We start from the raw sequence: 20,790 nt of genomic DNA on the forward strand, positions 1-20,790 counted from the left end.
GATGACAGACATGGCACAGAGATGTATGGATAACCTGCAGATGCATTTGCAACGATAAAGTCAACAAAATCACAAAGGTGGGTTTTGTTGATGTTGACTTATGTGCTAATCAGACATATTTGGTTGCGGCGTGACTGCCAGCTAATCGATGCTAACATGCTATGCTAATCGACGCTAACATGCTATTTACCGGCGGTGCTAAAGCAGACATGGCACAGAGATGTATGGATAACCTGCAGATGCATTTGCAACGATAAAGTCAACGAAATCACAAAGGTGGGTTTTGTTGATGTTGACTTATGTGCTAATCAGACATATTTGGTTGCGGCGTGACTGCCAGCTAATCGATGCTAACATGCTACGCTAATCGACGCTAACATGCTATTTACCGGTGGTGCTAAACCAGACATGGCACAGAGATGTATGGATAACCTGCAGATGCATTTGCAACGATAAAGTCAACAAATTCACAAAGGTGAGTTTTGTTGATGTTGACTGCCAGCCAATCGATGCTAACATGCTACGCTAATCGATGCTAACATGCTATTTACCGGCGGTGCTGAAGCAGACATGGCACAGAGATGTATGGATAACCTGCAGATGCATTTGCAGCTATATTATGTTTCCTTCCACCCACATTTAATGCGAAAAAAACACATACCAATCGAAGGATTTAAGTTGCTCCAGCGTCAAATGATGCGAAAGTCCTGATCGTTTGGTCCGCACATTTTACCGGCGATGCTAACGCAGCTATTCGGCCATGCTATGGCTATGAATAGTGTCAACAGCTATTCGCTCATAAGTGTCAGTTTCTTCTTCAATACTTTCATACTCCAACCATCCGTTTCAATACATGCGTAATGTGTTGTATCGCTTAAGCCGCTGAAATCCGAGTCTGAATCCGAGCTAATGTCGCTATATCTTGCTGTGGTATTCGCCATTGTTTGTTTACATTGGCAGCACTGTATGACGTCACAGGGAAATGGATAGTCGCATTGCAAACAGCGAAAATCAAGCACTTTAAAGCTTTTTTTAGGGATATTCCGGGACCGGTAAAATTTTGAAAAAAACTTCAAAAAATACAACAAGCCACTGGGAACTGATTTTTATTGTTTTTAACCCTTTCGAAATTGTGATAATGTTCTCCTTTAAAAAAAAAAAAAAAAAAAAATGCACGGTCAAAACAAAGTTTAGGATATTTTAAATGAGCTAGCTAACCTACAGTCTTTCTGAATGAAATAGTCTGACATTCTCCATCAATTTTAATTCTATTAACTTTTTATGAACTTTACTATAAATTCCTCACAGAGCGGTTTTCAACTAAAATATAAATATCAAATCTATGAACTAGAATATAAATATTATAAATTATGAATACATTTTCACAGGGGTACACTTTCATCAAGAGAGCTTTATTTTTGAAAACCTCATGAAAACACATTTACACAAAAGTGTATGATGCTACAGAAAACCTCATGAAAACACATTTACACACACAAGTGTATGATCCTGCAGGAAACCTCATGAAAACACATTTACACACACAAGTGTATGATCCTGCAGGAAACCTCATGAAAACACATTTACACACACAAGTGTATGATCCTGCAGGAAACCTCATGAAAACACATTTACACACACAAGTGTATGATCCTGCAGGAAACCTCATGAAAACACATTTACACACACAAGTGTATGATCCTGCAGGAAACCTCATGAAAACACATTTACACACAAGTGTATGATGCTGCAGGAAACCTCATGAAAACACATTTACACACACAAGTGTATGATCCTGCAGGAAACCTCATGAAAACACATTTACACACAAGTGTATGATCCTGCAGGAAACCTCATGAAAACACATTTACACACACAAGTGTATGATCCTGCAGGAAACCTCATGAAAACACATTTACACAAAAGTGTATGATGCTGCAGGAAACCTCATGAAAACACATTTACACACACAAGTTTATGATCCTGCAGGAAACCTCATGAAAACACATTTACACACACAAGTGTATGATCCTGCAGGAAACCTCATGAAAACACATTTACACACAAGTGTATGATGCTGCAGGAAACCTCATGAAAACACATTTACACACAAGTGTATGATCCTGCAGGAAACCTCATGAAAACACATTTACACACACAAGTGTATGATGCTGCAGGTATTTAACATGTTACCGTGCTCCCACTGATGGTTTAACCTGGTGCAGAAAAGCATCCATCCATCCATCCATCATCTTCCGCTTATCCGAGGTCGGGTCGCGGGGGCAGCAGCCTAAGCAGGGAAGCCCAGACTTCCCTATCTCCAGCCACTTCGTCTAGCTCTTCCCGGGGGATCCCGAGGCGTTCCCAGGCCAGCCGGGAGACATAGTCTTTCCAACGTGTCCTGGGTCTTCCCCGTGGCCTCCTACCAGCTGGACGTGCCCTAAACACATCCCTAGGGAGGCGTTCGGGTGGCATCCTGACCAGATGCCCGAACCACCTCATCTGGCTCCTCTCGATGTGGAGGAGCAGCGGCTTTACGTTGAGCTCCTCCCGGATGGCAGAGCTTCTCACCCTATCTCTAAGGGAGAGCCCCGCCACCCGGCGGAGGAAACTCATTTCGGCCGCTTGTACCCGTGATCTTATCCTTTCGGTCATGACCCAAAGCTCATGACCATAGGTGAGGATGGGAACGTAGATCGACCGGTAAATTGAGAGCTTTGCCTTCCGGCTCAGCTCCTTCTTCACCACAACGGATCGATACAACGTCCGCATTACTGAAGACGCCGCACCGATCCGCCTGTCGATCTCACGATCCACTCTTCCCCCACTCGTGAACAAGACTCCTAGGTACTTGAAGTCCTCCACTTGGGGCAGGGTCTCCTCCCCAACCCGGAGATGACACTCCACCCTTTTCCGGGCGAGAACCATGGACTCGGACTTGGAGGTGCTGATTCTCATTCCGGTCGCTTCACACTCGGTTGCGAACCGATCCAGTGAGAGCTGAAGATCCCGGCCAGATGAAGCCATCAGGACTACATCATCTGCAAAAAGCAGAGACCTAATCCCGTGGCCACCAAACCGGAACCCCTCAACGCCTTGACTGCGCCTAGAAATTCTGTCCATAAAAGTTATGAACAGAATCGGTGACAAAGGACAGCCTTGGCGGAGTCCAACCTTCACTGGAAACGTGTCCGACTTACTGCCAGCAATGCGGACCAAGCTCTGACACTGATCATACAGGGAACGGACTGCCACAATAAGACATTCCGATACCCCATACTCTCTGAGCACTCCCCACAGGACTTCCCGAGGGACACGGTCGAATGCCTTCTCCAAGTCCACAAAGCACATGTAGACTGGTTGGGCAAACTCCCATGCACCCTCAAGAACCCTGCCGAGAGTATAGAGCTGGTCCACAGTTCCACGACCAGGACGAAAACCACACTGTTCCTCCTGAATCCGAGGTTCGACTATCCGGCGAAGCCTCCTCTCCAGTACACCTGAATAAACCTTACCGGGAAGGCTGAGGAGTGTGATCCCACGATAGTTGGAACACACCCTCCGGTCCCCCTTCTTAAAGAGAGGAACCACCACCCCGGTCTGCCAATCCAGAGGTACCGCCCCCGATGTCCACGCGATGCTGCAGAGTCTTGTCAACTAAGACAGCCCCACAGCATCCAGAGCCTTAAGGAACTCCGGGCGGATCTCATCCACCCCTGGGGCCTTGCTGCCGAGGAGCTTTTTAACTACCTCAGCGACCTCAGCCCCAGAAATAGGAGAGTCCACTACAGATTCCCCAGGCACCGCTTCCTCAAAGAAAGACGTGTTGGTGGGATTGAGGAGGTCTTCGAAGTATTCCCTCCACCGATCCACAACATCCGCAGTCGAAGTCAGCAGAACACCATCCGCACCATACACGGTGTTGATAGTGCACTGCTTCCCCTTCCTGAGGCGCCGTATGGTGGTCCAGAATCGCTTCGAAGCCGTCCGGAAGTCGTTTTCCATGGCTTCCCCGAACTCTTCCCATGTCCGAGTTTTTGCCTCCGCGACCGCTAAAGCTGCACACCGCTTGGCCCGTCGGTACCCGTCCACTGCCTCCGGAGTCCTATGAGCCAAAAGAACCCGATAGGACTCCTTCTTCAGCTTGACGGCATCCCTCACTGCTGGTGTCCACCAACGGGTTCTGGGATTACCGCCACGACAGGCACCAACAACCTTGCGGCCACAGCTCCAATCAGCCGCCTCGACAATAGAGGTTCGGAACATGGTCCACTCGGACTCAATGTCCCGCACCTCCCTCGTGACATGTTCAAAGTTCTCCCGGAGGTGTGAATTGAAACTCTCTCTGACAGGAGACTCTGCCAGACGTTCCCAGCAGACCCTCACAATGCGCTTGGGCCTGCCAGGTCTGTCCGGCATCCTCCCCCACCATCGCAGCCAACTCACCACCAGGTGGTGATCGGTAGAAAGCTCCGCCCCTCTCTTCACCCGAGTGTCCAAAACATGAGGCCGCAAATCCGATGACACAACTACAAAGTCGATCATGGAACTGCGGCCTAGGGTGTCCTGGTGCCAAGTGCACATATGGACACCCTTATGTTTGAACATGGTGTTTGTTATCGACAAACTGTGACGAGCACAAAAGTCCAATAACAAAACACCACTCGGGTTTAGATCCGGGCGACCATTCTTCCCAATCACGCCTCTTCAGGTTTCACTGTCGTTGCCAACATGAGCGTTGAAGTCTCCCAGTAGGACAAGGGAATCACCCGGAGGAGCACTTTCCAGTACTCCCTCGAGTGTACCCAAAAAGGGTGGGTATTCTGAACTGCTGTTTGGTGCGTAAGCACAAACAACAGTCAGGACCCGTCCCCCCACCCGAAGGCGAAGGGAAGCTACCCTCTCGTCCACTGGGTTGAACTCAAACGTACAGGCTTTGAGCCGGGGGGCAACCAGAATTGCCACCCCAGCCCGTCGCCTCTCACTGCCGGCAACGCCAGAGTGGAAGAGGGTCCAGTCCCTCTCGAGAGAACTGGTTCCAGAGCCCTTGCTGTGCGTCGAGGTGAGTCCGACTATATCCAGCCGGAACTTCTCTACCTCGCGCACTAGCTCAGGCTCCTTCCCCCCCAGTGAGGTGACGTTCCACGTCCCAAAAGCTAGCTTCTGTAGCCGAGGATCGGACCGCCAAGTGCCCTGCCTTCGGCTGCCGCCCAGCTCACAATGCACCCGACCTCTATGGCCCCTCCTATGAGTGGTGAGCCCATTGGAGGGATGACCCACGTTGCCTCTTCGGGCTGTGCCCGGCCGGGCCCCATGGGAACAGGCCCGACCACCAGGCGCTCGCCATCGTGCCCCAACTCCGGGCCTGGCTCCAGAGCGGGGCCCCGGTGACCCACGTCCGGGCGAGGGAAATCTGGGTTCATTTCGTTGTAATTCCATAGAAGTCTTTGAGCTGCTCTTTGTCTGATCACTCACCTAGGACCTGTTTGTCTTGGGAGACCCTACCAGAAAATTTGCAGAAAAGCAAATAAACAATAAGAATCAACCTGCAAAACCCAGTCCAGATTAGCAGCAGATACAGTATAAAATCAGAGACAGTTGTTGTTTAGGAAAATGAGCATATCCGCCTTCTCAGGCAGAATGTGTGAGCGTTCTGGACGGATAGTGTCTCCTGTCCAAGACGGGACACGCATTTATTTGTACTCCATGAACTCGGAGGTGCTCCATCATGTTCGACGTGCACCCTCCTAAGCACCAAACAGTCCTGTCGCACGTGTTACATTTCGCTGATATTTCATTTTTTTTTAGTAAAATAAAGCCACACTTTCGACCGTCGACGCCCGCTATCATAGGCTCGGCTATGCTAACACTTCCGGCGGTGGGCTCTTCTTCGTTGGTGTTCAGCGGCCTCTTCTTCCGGGTCGGCGGACTTATTATTTTTTTCCGGTCGGCGGACTGGGTATCGAAACTAGGAATCGAAATTTAAACTTTAGAACGATTCCAGGAGAACCGGAAAGTTGTCCCGGTTCCAATCGATACTCGATACCCAACCCTAATTGTTACTATAACAATCTACAAGATTAATATAGGTTGCCTCTCTCTCTTCCCCTCCATCTTTCGGTATTCCTTTATTTTATTTTTTTTAAATTTTTTATTATTTTGTTAATCTTTTTAGTTATTTTGTATACGTATTGTTGCATTTGAACAACTGTATTGTTGATAATAGAGGTAAACTATTAGTATTGTTCATGATCAATACTGCTTTTTCTATTGGTATTTGTATTGCTCCAGTTTTAGTGTAAAAATGCTCATTGTCCTTTCTATATTATTATTTATTTCACTAACTGTGTTTTTGCTATCACTTTTACGATCATATTTGTACATACCGTATGTGCTGGTGTTGTTTTATTGTTGTTGTTTTTGTTGTTATTGTTGTGTTGCTGCTGTTGTTTTTATCTCTCTGTCTAATCCCCCTCTTATCCCCACAATTTCCCCCTCTGTCTTCCTTTTTTTCTCTTTCTATCCCCTCAAGTCAAGTCAGCTTTATTTGTCAATTTCTTTACATGTAAAGACATACAAAGGAATCAAAATTTAGTTTTGCACTCTCCCATGCGTACATAAAAAGAAAAGAAAATACAACAGTAAAGTGCAACGTAAATATGTCTACCTACTGAAATTACAATATATTTAGTTCCTGTTGTTTTTAAATAGGATATGGCTGTAAACAATGAGTGTTTCATCAGTAATGCAAATACTTATGATATAGCGGCAGATGTGTGCAATTTCGCATAGTCATTTTTTCCGTGGGTCATGGGGTTTAGAGTTCAGGTTGTTCCGGGGAGGGGGATTTCAAAGTCCTGACAGCCTGTTGGATCGGGCTGAGAATTGAAGGGGGGGGGTTCAGCAGCCTAACAGCCTGGTGGTGAAAGCTGTTGGTGAGTCTGGTGGTGCGAGAGCGGAGGCTCTTGTAGCTTCGTCCAGAGGGGAGGAGGCTGAACAGGTTGTGTGCAGGGTGGCTTGCGTCACTCACAATTGTGAGTGCTTTGCGGGTGAGGCGGGTGGTGTATAAGTCCTGAAGAGATGGGAGTGGTGCATCAATGATTTTCCCAGCTGTTTTCACGATGCGCTGCAGGTCTCTTCTGTTGTATTGAGTGTAGCTCCCGCCCCACACAGTGATGCAGCTAGAAAGGATGCTTTCAATGGTGCCTTTGTAAAAAGTGGTCAGGATGGGTGGTGGAGCACTTGCCCGCTTTAGTTTTCGCAGGAAGTAGAGGCGCTGTTGGGCCTTCTTCACCAGTGATGCGGTGTTGGTAGTCCATGACAGGTCCTCACTGATGTGCACCCCCAGGAATTTGGTGCTCCTTACTCTCTCCACTGCAGCACCACCGATGGTCAGTGGCAGGTGTTGAGTGTGGCCTCTCTGGAAATTGACAACAATCTATTTGTCTTGCTGACATTCAGCAAGAGATTGTTGTCCCTGCACCACGTGGTCAGGAGGTCCACTTCTTCCCTGTAGTGAGTCTCGTCGCCCTTGGTGACGAGACCCACCAGAGTTGTTTCGTCCGCAAACTTAACGAGGTGGTTGGAGCTGTAGGTTGGTGTGCAGTCATGTGTCAGTAGAGTGAAGAGCAGAGGACTGAGCACACAGCCTTGTGGGGCCCCTGTGCTCAGGGTGATGGAGCTTGAGGTGTTGTTACCAACACGTACTGCTTGTGGCCTCTGACTAAGGAAGTCGAGCAGCCAATTGCAGAGTGAGATGCTGAGGCCCAGTTTGCCAAGTTTGTAGGTGAGTTGTTGTGGTATTATGGTGTTGAATGCTAAACTGAAATCTATGAACAGCATTCTCACATGAGTGTTTCTGATCCAGGTGGGTGAGGGCTGGGTGGAGGGCAGACCATATTGCATCCTCTATTGATCGTCTGGCTCGGTATGCAAATTGGAAGGGGTCCAAGGTGGGGGGGAAGATGGATTTGATATGTGACATGACCAACCGTTCGAAGCTTTATATGATGATGGATGTCAGTGCCACAGGACGGTAGTCGTTAAAACTTCACGGGGATGATGTCTTTGGCACAGGTATGATAGTGGCGGATTTGAAGCATGTGGGGACAATGGCTTGCTTCAGAGAGGTGTTAAAGATGTCTGTAAAGACGTCCTTCAGCTCCTCTGCACAATCCTTCAGCACACTACCGGAGATGTTGTCTGGCCCTGCTGCCTTCCGGATCTTGATGGTAGAGAGTGTTCTCTTTACGCTGGCAGCAGACAGGCACAGGGACTGTTCGTGTAGAGGGGGTGTGGTTTTCTGTGAGCGAGTGTTGTTTTGTGCATCGAAACGTGCAAAGAAGCGGTTCAGGTTGTTGAGCAGAGAGGTGTCGCTGTCGCAGCTCTGTGAGAGGGGCTTGTAGTCCGTGATGGCCTGAATGCCCTGCCATAGGCTCTGTGCATCTCTGCTGTCCTTGAAGTGGGAGGTTATCTTCTTTGTGTGGTCCTGTTTTGCTTTTCTGATGCCTCAGGACAGGTTGGCTCGCGCTGTTCTCAAGCCAGATCCATCTCCATCTCTGAAGGCCTTGTCTCTGGCTCTCAGCAGCCTGTGGACCTCCCCTGGCAACCATGGCATCTGGTTGGCCCGAATGATAATGTTTTTTGTGTGGGTCACATCATCCATGCACTTGGTAATGTAGGAGGTCAAAATGTCTGCGTACTCCTCAATGTCTGTGTTGTTATTGTGGGTGGCTGCTTGTTTAATAATTTCCCAGTCTGTTGTGTCGAAGCAATCTTGAAGAGCAGAGGAGGCCCCCTCTGGCCACACTCTTATCTGCTTCGGAACCGGTTTGGTGGCTTTCACTCTTTGTCTGTATGCTAGCGTTAGCGTAATTGATATGTGGTCAGAGAGGCCGATGTGGAGGAGGGGAGTGGCTTTGTAATCTCCTTTGTGTGAAGTGTAAACCATGTCCAAAGTGTTATCCCCCCTGGTTGGGAAGTGAACATGCTGATGACATTTCGGCAAAACAGTCTTGAGATGAGCATGATTAAAATCTCCAGCAAGAATGGTGAAACCATCTGGATGTGCTGTTTGTTGTTCACTGATGGCTTGGTACAGTTCATGAAGTGCAGCGTTTCTATCACTGTTGTTGCTAGTGGGAGGGATGTAAACAGCAACTAGTAGGATTTGCTGTCATCTCCCTGGGCAGATAGAAAGGACGGCACTTCACGATTATAAACTCCGCCAGTGGTGAGCAGTGTTTGTATACCACCGTGGCGTCCCGGCACCACACATCACGGATGTAAACACAGATCCCTCCGTTTACGAGCGCCCTGTCCGCTCGGTAGCATGCTAGCGGCTCCAGTTGTACAGCTGAGTCGGTAATGTTGCCATTAAGCCATTTTTCAGTGAAAACAAACACACATCAGTTACTCACTTTCCGATTTGTTGTCCTCAGCAGTCGTATGTGATCCATTTTATTGTCCAGTGATCGTACGTTTGCCAAAAGGATAGATGGTATAGATGGGCGAGTTGGACTAGCCACTAGCCTCGCTCGGATGCCTCCACGCTTGCCTCTCTTCCTCGTCCTTGCACACCGCTTCCGATGCCTCCTTCTTCGGGGAGGGTTAGCAGGCGGTGTGGTAGCACTCCCGCGGAGTAGTCCAAGCTCTCTTAGCATCTTTGTGTCGCGTTCTAAAACATGGCAGGTCTTGATTTTTCGGATATTTGACAAAGCCTGCGGACTGTACTTGTATTCCAATGTAGGCTGACGGGAAAATCATTTTGACAAAAACTCTAACGAACAAAATACCGCACGGTCGGGAGAGCGAGAGGTCGCTGCGTCTACACGCGCCGCCATCTTAGATAATTTGGCTGCACCAAATGATAATATAAATACATTTATTGAAGTCAAATTCAAATAAGGCAACAAGAGAAATATGCTACACTTCTCTTTTGTAAAGTAAATCTGAACAGCCGATATGGACACCTACATCAACTATATGATTTGCCTGAGAAGCTGGACAGGACAAAAAAAAAAAAAGGAAGGAAGCACAGTATTGCATTTAATTTTTATACAGATGACTGCCAGATCTACTTTCCCATGGCACAAAATAACACGGTCCAACGTCTCATTGACTGCCTGCACGGCATTAAAGTCTGGCTTTCAGTTAACTTCCTGAACCTAAATGAAAACAAAACAGAACTTTTGTTGTTTAGTCCAAGTCGCTCTCCTTCCCCTCGGCACTTAGGACTACTTTATGTAGGCATTTATCTCGACTCGTCTTGACTACTGCAACGCCCTGAACGTAGGCATTAGCCAGGCCTCCCTCGCCTGCCTGCAGCTCGTGCAGAACTCTGCTGCTCGCCTGCTAACACAGACCCACAGGCGTGAGCACATCACCCCCATACTAGCGTCCCTTCACTGGCTCCCTGGGCTCTACCGAATCAACTATACTACTATATCTACTATTTGTTTTCAAATGTCTAGGGGCGGTTTAGCTCGGTTGGTAGAGTGGCCGTGCCAGCAACTTGAGAGTTGCAGGTTCGATTCCCGCTTGTGCCATCCTAGTCACTGCCGTTGTGTCCTTGGGCAAGACACTTTACCCACCTGCTTCCAGTGCCACCCACACTGGTTTGAATGTAACTTAGATATTGGGTTTCACTATGTAAAGCGCTTTGAGTCACTAGAGAAAAAGCGCTATATAAATATAATTCACTTCACTAAACAATTTCGCTCCAACATATATCTCCGACCTCCTTCAGCCTTGCTGCCACTCCCCCCCCCCGCCCCCAATCCCTAAGATCGGGGGGGCAGTAACGTCAGCTGCTGTTGACGGTCCCTGACACAAGGCTGAAGCTTAGAGGTGACAGAGCTTTTGCCGCTGCTACTCGCAAGCTCTGGAACAACTTACCTTTGAGTGTTAGACAAGCCTCCTTTCTTCCTGTATTTAAATCACTCTTAAAAACACACTTTTATTCCATGGCCTTTAACATTCTGTGATCTCCATCCTGCTATGGCAGCCCATTATGCACCTGCTGTGAACCTGTTTCTATGTTTTATTTATGTATTTATTTGTTATTGTGCTTTGTTTGTGTTGTGTTGTGTTGTGTTTGCTAGTTTCCCTTGTGTTATCTTTTAACCTGCCTATTGTACAGCACTTTGTGGTAAATATTAAATATGCTTTATAAGTAAAGTCGATTTGATTTGATTTGAGCAAAGCTGGAATTTTCTAAAGAATGTTTGTTTTTCTCCTGTCCCACAGACGTTGAAGAAGAACCTCTACCCCATGAGCAGGAGGAGGAACCACAGTCACCCCACATACACGAGGAAGAAGAGGTACCACATTACCAACACATTAAAGAGGGAAGAGAGGAGGCACATCCCCCCCACATTAAAGAGGAAGACGAGACGCCACAGACCCATAATGTTAAACTGACCCTTCACATTAAAGGGCAAGCGGAGGACCCACTGAACTTACACATCAAAAATAAAGAGGAGGACCCACTGACCCCTCACATTAAACAGGAAGAGGAGTACCCACTGACCCCTTACTTCAAAGAGGAAGAGGAGGACCAAGAGCCGCCGCAGATTAAAGAGGAAGAGGAGGAAGAGGGCATCAGTCAGCCTAAATGGTTGGAGGAGTTCCCAGTGACTGGTGTCCCTGTGAAGAGTGAAGATGATGAGGTGAAAGGTGAAAGTGAGGAGAGGGGAGGGGGGGAGCCTCCAAGCAGCAGCTCAACACAACACATGACAACAGAAGCTGATGGAGACCACTGTGGAGGATCACAAGCAGACAAGCTCTTAGCTCCACTATCAGATAGTGAGGACACAACGTCACACTCTCCTGACACTGATGATGAAGACTCTAAAGATGATAAGACATGTCACACTGACAACACTCACTTCACATCTTCTCTCTGTCACAAAACTTTTAAATACCCAAGTCTTCTGAAAGAACACATGAGAACACACACTGGAGAAAAACCTTTTTCTTGTTCAATCTGTGGTAAAGGTTTTACACAAAGTCAAAATGTGAAAGTACACATGAGAACACACACTGGAGAAAAACCTTTTTCTTGCTCAGAATGTGGTAAAGGTTTTGTTCTCAGTAAACATTTGAAAGTACACATGAGAACACACACTGGAGAAAAACCTTATGTCTGTTCAATCTGTGGTAAAGGTTTTGTAGAAAGTCGCAATTTGAAAGTACACATGAGAACACACACTGGTGAAAAACATTTTATCTGTTCAATCTGTGGTAAAGGTTTTGCACAAAATCAACATATGAAAAGACATATGAGAACACACACTGGTGAAAAACCTTTTTCCTGTTCAACCTGTGGTAAAAGTTTTACAAGAAGTGCAGATGTGAAAAGACACACTAGAACACACACTGTTGAAAAATCACATTCCTGTTCAATCTGCGACAGAAGTTTTGGTCAACGATCAGCACTTGTAGCACACATGAGAAGACACTCTGGAGAAAAAGTGTTGAGTTGCAGTGTGTGTGGTGAAAGATTGTCTTCTAAGTACCAGTGTAAGAAACACAAGTGTGCTGGTGAGAACAGCAGCAGCAAATGAAACTGCAGGATTTGAAATAAACTGTCAAGACTTTCATTTTGACTTTCTAACAACATCAGCACATATAACATGTGTGACATTGTTGTTTGTCTAACAATCTGTTTGATATGCTTCTACATGTACAGATTAGATATATTTGTATTAATGCTTTTTTCAGTCAAGTACATGCATTAATCTGCAACTTTGTGTTCTTTTTTTAAACATTGGACAGAACAATTTGACTGAAAAGTTGAAAGTAAACAGTACAGGACATATTTGACATACATTAAAAAATGTAAGTGTATATATATATATATATATATATATATATATATATATATATATATACTGTATATATATATATATGTATAAATGATAAATGGGTTGTACTTGTATAGCGCTTTTCTACCTTCAAGGTACTCAAAGCACTTTGACACTACTTCCACATTTACCCATTCACACACACATTCACACACTGATGGAGGGAGCTGCCATGCAAGGCGCTAACCAGCACTCATCAGGAGCAAGGGTGACGTGTCTTGCTCAGGACACAACGGACGTGACGAGGTTGGTATTAGGTGGGGATTGAACCAGGGACCCTCGGGTTGCGCACAGCCACTCTCCCACTGTGCCACGCCGTCCCTATGTATATATATATATATATATATATATATATATATATATATTCATCATACAGTATTAGACTTATGCATAATAGTGTTTTTAAAGGTGTTTGAATTATTGAAGTGTGACATATTTTTTATTTGTAATTGTTAATAATCCCATAGATTATCACCTTTATATGATATACATATGTACTGGTTCACATCTGAAACATCTTCTGGACCACTTCAGGAAGCATATTATTATTTACTTTATACATCATTTGAACAGTTGTTTTTTCAATACAATTTTAAAATGTGTAACTTTATGAATTATTTGTTGGGTCTCTATAGTCAATTGTATTAATTGTCTTTATTACACTCTGTAACTGTTGCTACTAGTAATTATTGTAATTTGTTTTATTTCTCTAAAAACAGAATAAGTTAAGTTCATAAAAGGGGATTTAAATAAAAATGTATAAAAGTTCATAAGAAGGCTTTATTTAAGTTACTATGGTTAAAAATGTCATTGCATGCCTTTTTGTTGGGTTTGTGGGCATGTGTTTGTTTTGAAGTGTCTCGATTGGTCTGTGAAGGGATATAAGGAAGCTACTTCCGGGTATGAGGAACATCTGTTTGATGCAATGAGAAGGAAGAAAGAGAGCGACTGATGGTAACAAGGACTAAAAAGTGTCACAAGGACTTTCAGCGTTTGGGCCACAAGAGCCAGAAGATCACCATTTCCTCCTAAAAGAAGCATGCAGGCCAACGAGGTATTTGTCATTTGTGTTTGTGTTTTACTTCGGTAAAATGTTTGAGCCACATGCTGTGCATGTTATTTTTACATTTGTAACGTGCTTTATTTTATTAACAGTTTTCACGGTGAATTGAAGGGAAAGGAAGCCTTCAATAAATCAGTCAAAGAAAGCCATTGTGTCAGTGCTATGTGGAGGGAGTTACAGTGAAAACTCGCACTGTTCAAGACGCAGTGGACAACGCTGAGACTGTCGGCAACATTAAAGAACCTGGGCAGCGCAGCTGTGACGTCATCAGCACGGAGCAGAGGAGACACACACACACACACACACACACACACACAAAAGGAAGACACAGGCAATCACAGCGTTTTCAGTAGGCTGTTAAGAAGCCAATAAGGAACACTGGACACTAAAAGAGTGATTAAGAAGAGACTGAAATGTATGAAGATAATGTGGAGTGTGTGGTAAACGTCTGGACTTATCTGATCATTTAATTTAAGTTAAAAGAACCTTGTCATGCAAGAGACATTTAAAAGGGCGTTTTGCTAAATAAGTGAAAGTAGGCTGTTGGCCATTTAACATAATATTGAAGCTTTTCCATGTTCTTTAATATTTTCCAATTGCCTTTACATGCATATATTTAAGTTTTGAAGTGATATCAATCAATGTTTACTTATATAGCCCTAAATCACTAGTGTCTCAAAGGGCTGCACAAACCACCACGACATCCTCGGTAGGCCCACATAAGGGCAAGGAAAACTCACACCCAGTGGGACGTCGGTGACAATGATGACTATGAGAACCTTAGAGAGGAGGAAAGCAATGGATGTCGATCGGGTCTAACATGATACTGTGAAAGTTCAATCCATAATGGATACAACACAGTCGCAAGAGTCCAGTCCAAAGAGGATCCAAGACACAGAGCGAGAGTCCCGTTCACAGCGGAGATATAAACTGCGGAGATATAAACTGCATATATTTTGAGTGTTTTGCAAAGTGATATTCAAAGATTTAATTTAAAAATTTCTATTTGTTTAAGCTCTAAGGAATTCACATTTAAGGTATCTACAATTATTGATATGTGAATAGGACGAATTCATCCAAGGGTGATTTAAAAAAAAATCTATTGCTAATATTTTCTGTTGATACATATTGGACAATTTAAAAACCTTTAAAAGTGTGTTTAATTTTATTAATTAAAAAATGTCAAAGTCAGGTGAGCCTACAGAACAGGTAAGGGACAGTGACAGGGACAGGGAAGATGTCCTCCTGACACCTGTACAGGCTTATGAGAGTGGTGCTGAAGAGGAAAAGCAGCAAGAGGAAAATCAAGAGCTGAGGAGAGGTACAAGACTAAGAACTCTAACAGAAAAGGGTAAAGGAATGCTAATGATGAAAATCAACACACTTCAGTTCAAGTTCAACGCCAGTTAAGGAAGATGGAGAGCTCAAGCTAAAGCTGTTAAGACGCCATTATCATCAAAATAACTTTTGGATGAGTCATTGGTTAATTCCATTATTGGTGAAATCAAACGTCGTTCTGCAGATGTCACTAGTGCTTATGAAGAGCTACGCCAAGTTTCAACTCAAGAACAGGAAACGCGACGAAAAGTTGACACATGTACACAGACATCTGCTTTCATTCTCTCTGTATAGCTACAAGCCGTCTGGATAGAAATATTCCAGAAGAGGAGCCAGAATGGCCAGAAGCTGGTTCTATATTTAACTCAACTTGTAAAAGCTCTGTCATGTCTATTTTGAAAGGCTACACAGTGCAAGAAAGCACCAAATCTTCTGTGGGTCGCCAAGAAGCTGCTGCAAGCCAAGCTGTTCTAAAAGTGCTACAAGAGCAAGAAAGAAAACAATTGGAATTAAATATTCTTGAAGAAGAAGCTAGAAAGAAGATAGCTGAACAAGAAGCAGCAGCCCGAAAGTGTCGCTTACAGCAAGAAGAAGATGAAGTGAGGCGAAGAATACAGAGAGAAGAAGAGGAAGCTGAAATAAAAGCTCAATTAGAAGAAGAACATATAGCTCTACAAAGAACTCTAGAGGAAAAACAGAGAAAGATAAAGAAATTGGAGACAGTGAAAAGTCTTAATGCAGCAAATGCGAGAATGCTGATATATGACCAAGGGAGTGTCAAAGAAGAGCGGAGTGACAAGTTAGGAGATGATTTTGAAGAAGATGACCAAGTATCTGCATCCTCAAGTCATCTGTCTACACATAGGTCTTCCATATCAAAAGTTAAGAAAACCTCCAATGACAGTACGGCAGAGCTCGTTAAGATGCTAGCAGGTGCTTTAAGTGTCAACAGAATCCCAAATCCCAAACCTCCAACATTCAGTGTGGATCCATTGAAGTATAGTGACTGGAAACTATCTTTTCAAGTTTTGATAGACCAGAAGAACATACAAGAGAATGAGAAGATATACTACCTACGAAGATACATAGGTGGTCAAGCCAAGAAAGCCCCTGACGGTTACTTCCTGCTCGGAACTGAATCTGCCTATACTGCTGCATGGGAGATTCTGGAGGAGCGATACGGAAACCCATTTACAATTGCAAAAGCATACAGAGACAAGCTCCAAGCGTGGCCTAAGATTGGTTCTAAGAATAGTCTTGAGCTCCGAGAGTTCACAGATTTTCTTCGCAGTTGTGAGGCTGCCATGGTTAACATCAAGGCATTGGAGATCCTGAATGACTGTAATGAAAACAGGAAGATCCTTTCTAAGATACCAGATTGGCTGATCGCACCTTGGAATTGAAAGGTTATGGAAATGGAACAAAGGAAAAAACAATTCCCCTCTTTCAGTCATTTTGTCAGATTTCTAACATGGGAAGCTAAAGTCGCCTGCAACCCTATCACTTCAGTGCAGTCACTAAAATCAAGTGATACCGACAAGTCAAGGTCCCAAAGACTACAAAGCTTTGGAGCAAAGACGTTGAACACAAGTTCTAATGAAAAGACACTGACAAGTTTCAATGAAAAGACTACAACCTCCAAGGAAAAGAATGTCATGACATGCATTTTCTGTGAAAGGAACAATCATACATTACATAAATGCAGGAAGTTCATAGAGAAAGCTGTGGCGGACAGAGTCAAGTTCATCCAAGCTGAATGTTTATGCTTTGGTTGTCTTCAGTCTGGACACCGCTCAAAGAACTGCAGCAATAGGAGTGTTTGCGACACATGCGAAAAGAAACATCCAACTTGTCTGCATGAGGAGCGAACCAAAGATGAACAAAAGCCACCGCAAGCCAAGCCAAGTACAATTCAAGAACATCCTAATGAAATATTACCTCAAGCACCCCAAAACAAAGAAAGAACCAAAGACGCTACTTCATGTACAGTAATACTTCAAAAAGCTAACATACAAACGGCTGCAATAATCCCAGTCTGGCTTTCATCCACAACTCAACCAACCCAAGAGGTCCTTGTGTATGCTCTGTTGGATTCTCAAAGCGATACAACTTTCATTCTGAGTGAAGTAGCAGATGCGTTGGAAGTGGACAAAGAGCAAGTCAAGCTTAAGCTTTCTACAATGACTGCAAGAATTACAGTAGTGAGCTCCCAAAAAGTAACCAACCTGCAAGTAAGAGGCTTTTATTCAGGTGAGAAGATTGCCTTACCACCAGTCTACACACGTGAGTTCATTCCGGCGAACAGAACTCATATACCTACAGGTGAAACCGCAAAAGCATGGTCCCATCTAGAGCATCTCCAAGATGAGATACCACCTCTGCAAGACTGCGGAGTAGGTTTGCTCATCGGGTACAATTGCTCACAAGCCTTACTTCCCAGGGAAGTCGCATCTGGCAAAGAAAACCAGCCCTACGCCCAGCGTACAGACCTTGGATGGAGTATTATTGGTAACCAGAATCCCTACGTAGACTACAACGATGCCATCAGAGTCAGCCATCGCATTGTAGTGAGACAAGTGACACCAAGTCTGAAGCCTTATGTCAACCTCACGGGACCAAAGTTTCTCTGGCAAACACAACTACCCAAAAGAGAGTGCACGGTGGGAGAAATCAAGGAAGATGATCCTGAACTCCGCAAAGCTGTCGTGTGTAACACCAATGCAGAAGAAGATAGATCATTGCTGAATCGCCTGGAGAAATTCTCTGATTGGTCAAGAGTGGTAAGAGCAATTGTCAGATTGAAACGATGTGGAAAAGAACACAAAGGTGTGAAACAAAGAACTAATGAAAGTACAAGTCTGGAAGAAAGAAAAGAAGCAGAACTTGCTATCATCAAGCTAGTTCAAGCAGAAGTATTCTCAGATGAGATAAAGAGCTTGGAACTTAAGAAAGCAGTTTTCAAGACTAAAGACAGTAAACTGTGCAAGTTAAATCCATTCTTGGATGAAGAAGGCATCTTAAGAGTGGGAGGCCGCTTGAGTCAAGCTGCATTGCATCCACACGTAAAGCATCCGGCATTACTCCCAAAGAGCAGCCATATCATAGCCTTGCTTATTAAGCACTTCCAAGAGAAGGTGCATCATCAAGGACGATGAACGAACTGCGAGCCAATGGATGGTGGGTCCTAGGATGCAGCAGTGCCGTCTCGTCACACATTTTCAAATGTGTCAAGTGTCGAAAGTACAGAAGGAGTACTGAAGAACAGATAATGGGTGACTTACCTGAAGATAGAACAGAGACTACTCCACCTTTCACTTACACCGGCATAGACTGCTTTGGTCCGATCTATGTTAAAGATGGAAGGAAGGACATGAAAAGATCTGGTCTCATACTTACGTGTCTATGCTCAAGAGCCATACACATTGAAGTCGTTGATGATATGACAACTGATGCGTTTATCAACGCTTTAAGAACATTCATTGCCATAAGACGAAATGTTCTTCAGCTAAGATGCGACCAAGGCAACAATTTTGTTGGTGCAAGGAAAGAGTTTGCTGAACTCAGGACAGGAATGAATCCAGAAAGAGTGAAGGCTCTCGGATGCGAGTTTCTTATGAACCCGCCAGCGGCGAGTCACATGGGCGGCATATGGGAGAGGCAAATTAGAACAATAAGAAGTGTTCTTACGGCTGTTCTTGACCAGTCGGCGCAAAGGCTCGACAGTACCTCACTACGAACAGTTCTGTATGAGGTTATGGCCATCATTAACAGTAGACCACTTACTGCTGAACACTTAAAGGGGAACATTATCAGCAGACCTATGTAAGCGTCAATATATACGGTGCAAAAAAAAACCATTCATTTTTTTAACCGATTTCCGAACTCTAAATGGGTGAATTTTGGCGAATTAAACGCCTTTCTGTTTATCGCGCTGGAAGTGATGACGTCAGAATGTGACGTCGCCGAGGTAACACACCCACCATTTTCATTTTCAACACATTACAAACACCGGGTCTCAGCTCTGTTATTTTCTGTTTTTTTGACTATTTTTTGGAACCTCGTGGGTGTGTTGTCGGAGGGTGTAACAACACTAACAGGGAGGGATTCAAGTTGCACCACTGGCCCGAAGATGGCAAAGTGTCTGCCGCCAGACCCCCATTGAATGTGCCAGAGTGTCTCCACATTTTACCGGCGATGCTAAGGCAGACATGGCACAGAGATGTATGGATAACCTGCAGATGCATTTGCAACGATAGTCAACGAAATCACAAAGGTGAGTTTTGTTGATGTTGACTGCCAGCTAATCGATGTTAACATGCTACGCTAATCGATGCTAACATGCTATTTACCAGCGGTGCTAAAGCAGACATGGCACAGAGATGTATGGATAACCTGTAGATGCATTTGCAACTATATTATGTTTCCTTCCACCCACATTTAATGCGAAAAAAACACTTACCAATCGACGGATTTAAGTTGCTCCAGTGTCAAAAGATGCGAAAGTCCTGATCGTTTGGTCCGCACATTTTACCGGCGATGCTAACGCAGCTATTCGGCCATGCTATGGCTATGAATAGCGTCAATAGCTATTCGCTCAATAGCTTCAGTTTCTTCTTCAATACTTTCATACTCCAACCATCTGTTTCAATACATGCGTAATCTGTTGAATCGCTTAAGTCGCTGAAATCCGAGTTTAAATCAGAGCTAATGTCGCTATATCTTGCTGTGCTATTCCCATTGTTTGTTTACATTGGCAGCACTGTATGACGTCACAGGGAAATGGACAGTGTCTTTGCAGAGAGCCGAAAATAAGGCACTTTAAAGCTTTATTTTGGGATATTCCGAGACCGGTAAAATTTTGAAAAAAATGTAAAAAAATACAACAAGCCACTGGGAACTGATTTTTATTGTTTTTAACCCTTTTGAAATTGTGATGATGTTCCCCTTTAAATGACCCATCCGGACCAGAACCTTTAACCCCAAACCATATACTCACGATGAAGTCAACAATTATACTGCCCCCACCTGGAGAATTCGTAAGAGAAGATCTGTACCTTAAGAAGAGGTGGCGTCGAGTTCAGTATTTGGCCAATACGTTTTGGACCCGTTGGAAAAGGGAATGTCTTCTGAATCTACAATCAAGGCAAAAGTGGCACAAGAACAGAAGGAATTTGAAGGTCCACGACATCGTCCTTCTGAAAGACGACCTGGCACCACGCAACAAATGGAAGCTGGCCAGAATCACCGATGTCTACCCAGGGTCAGATGGTAGGGTGAGGAAACTAAAACTGATGATAAAAAGGGAAAGCCTACAACTAAAACCGGGTTTCCTGACAGACCTGTACAGAAGGTGGTTATTCTGCTTGAAGCAGAGTGAGTTTAAGTTTCATGTTTTTGCTTGAGTGCAATTTCATTGTAAATGTATAAGAACAGAAGAAGTTTATTTTGTAGTTCAAAATGTTTAAAAGAAATCCCACATTAAGGTTTGTGTGATTTGGTGGGAGTGTAACTGTTGCGACTAAT

At 44.6% G+C, this 20,790-nt stretch overlaps 2 protein-coding genes across 3 annotated transcripts in view; one reads left to right on the forward strand and one right to left on the reverse strand.

The window, feature by feature from the left end:
* LOC133546865 (zinc finger protein OZF-like) overlaps nt 1–20,790 on the reverse strand; it is a 109,770-nt gene that overhangs the window by 74,431 nt on the left and 14,549 nt on the right. The gene's annotated exons all lie outside the window — the stretch shown is intronic.
* LOC133546864 (oocyte zinc finger protein XlCOF22-like) overlaps nt 1–20,790 on the forward strand; it is a 70,413-nt gene that overhangs the window by 9,692 nt on the left and 39,931 nt on the right. Inside the window, exon 3 of one of the 2 annotated variants that reach the window (XM_061892705.1) lies at nt 11,248–12,603. The exons of the other annotated variant lie outside the window; for it this stretch is intronic. Coding sequence (XP_061748689.1) covers nt 11,248–12,566 — 1,319 coding nt within the window. The 3' untranslated portion in view covers nt 12,567–12,603. Of the gene's footprint in view, nt 1–11,247; nt 12,604–20,790 lie in introns of those variants that run through there. 2 annotated transcript variants of the gene reach the window in all.

The sequence above is a fragment of the Nerophis ophidion genome, unplaced genomic scaffold (assembly GCF_033978795.1).
Source record: "Nerophis ophidion isolate RoL-2023_Sa unplaced genomic scaffold, RoL_Noph_v1.0 HiC_scaffold_46, whole genome shotgun sequence".
Lineage (NCBI taxonomy): Eukaryota > Metazoa > Chordata > Actinopteri > Syngnathiformes > Syngnathidae > Nerophis > Nerophis ophidion.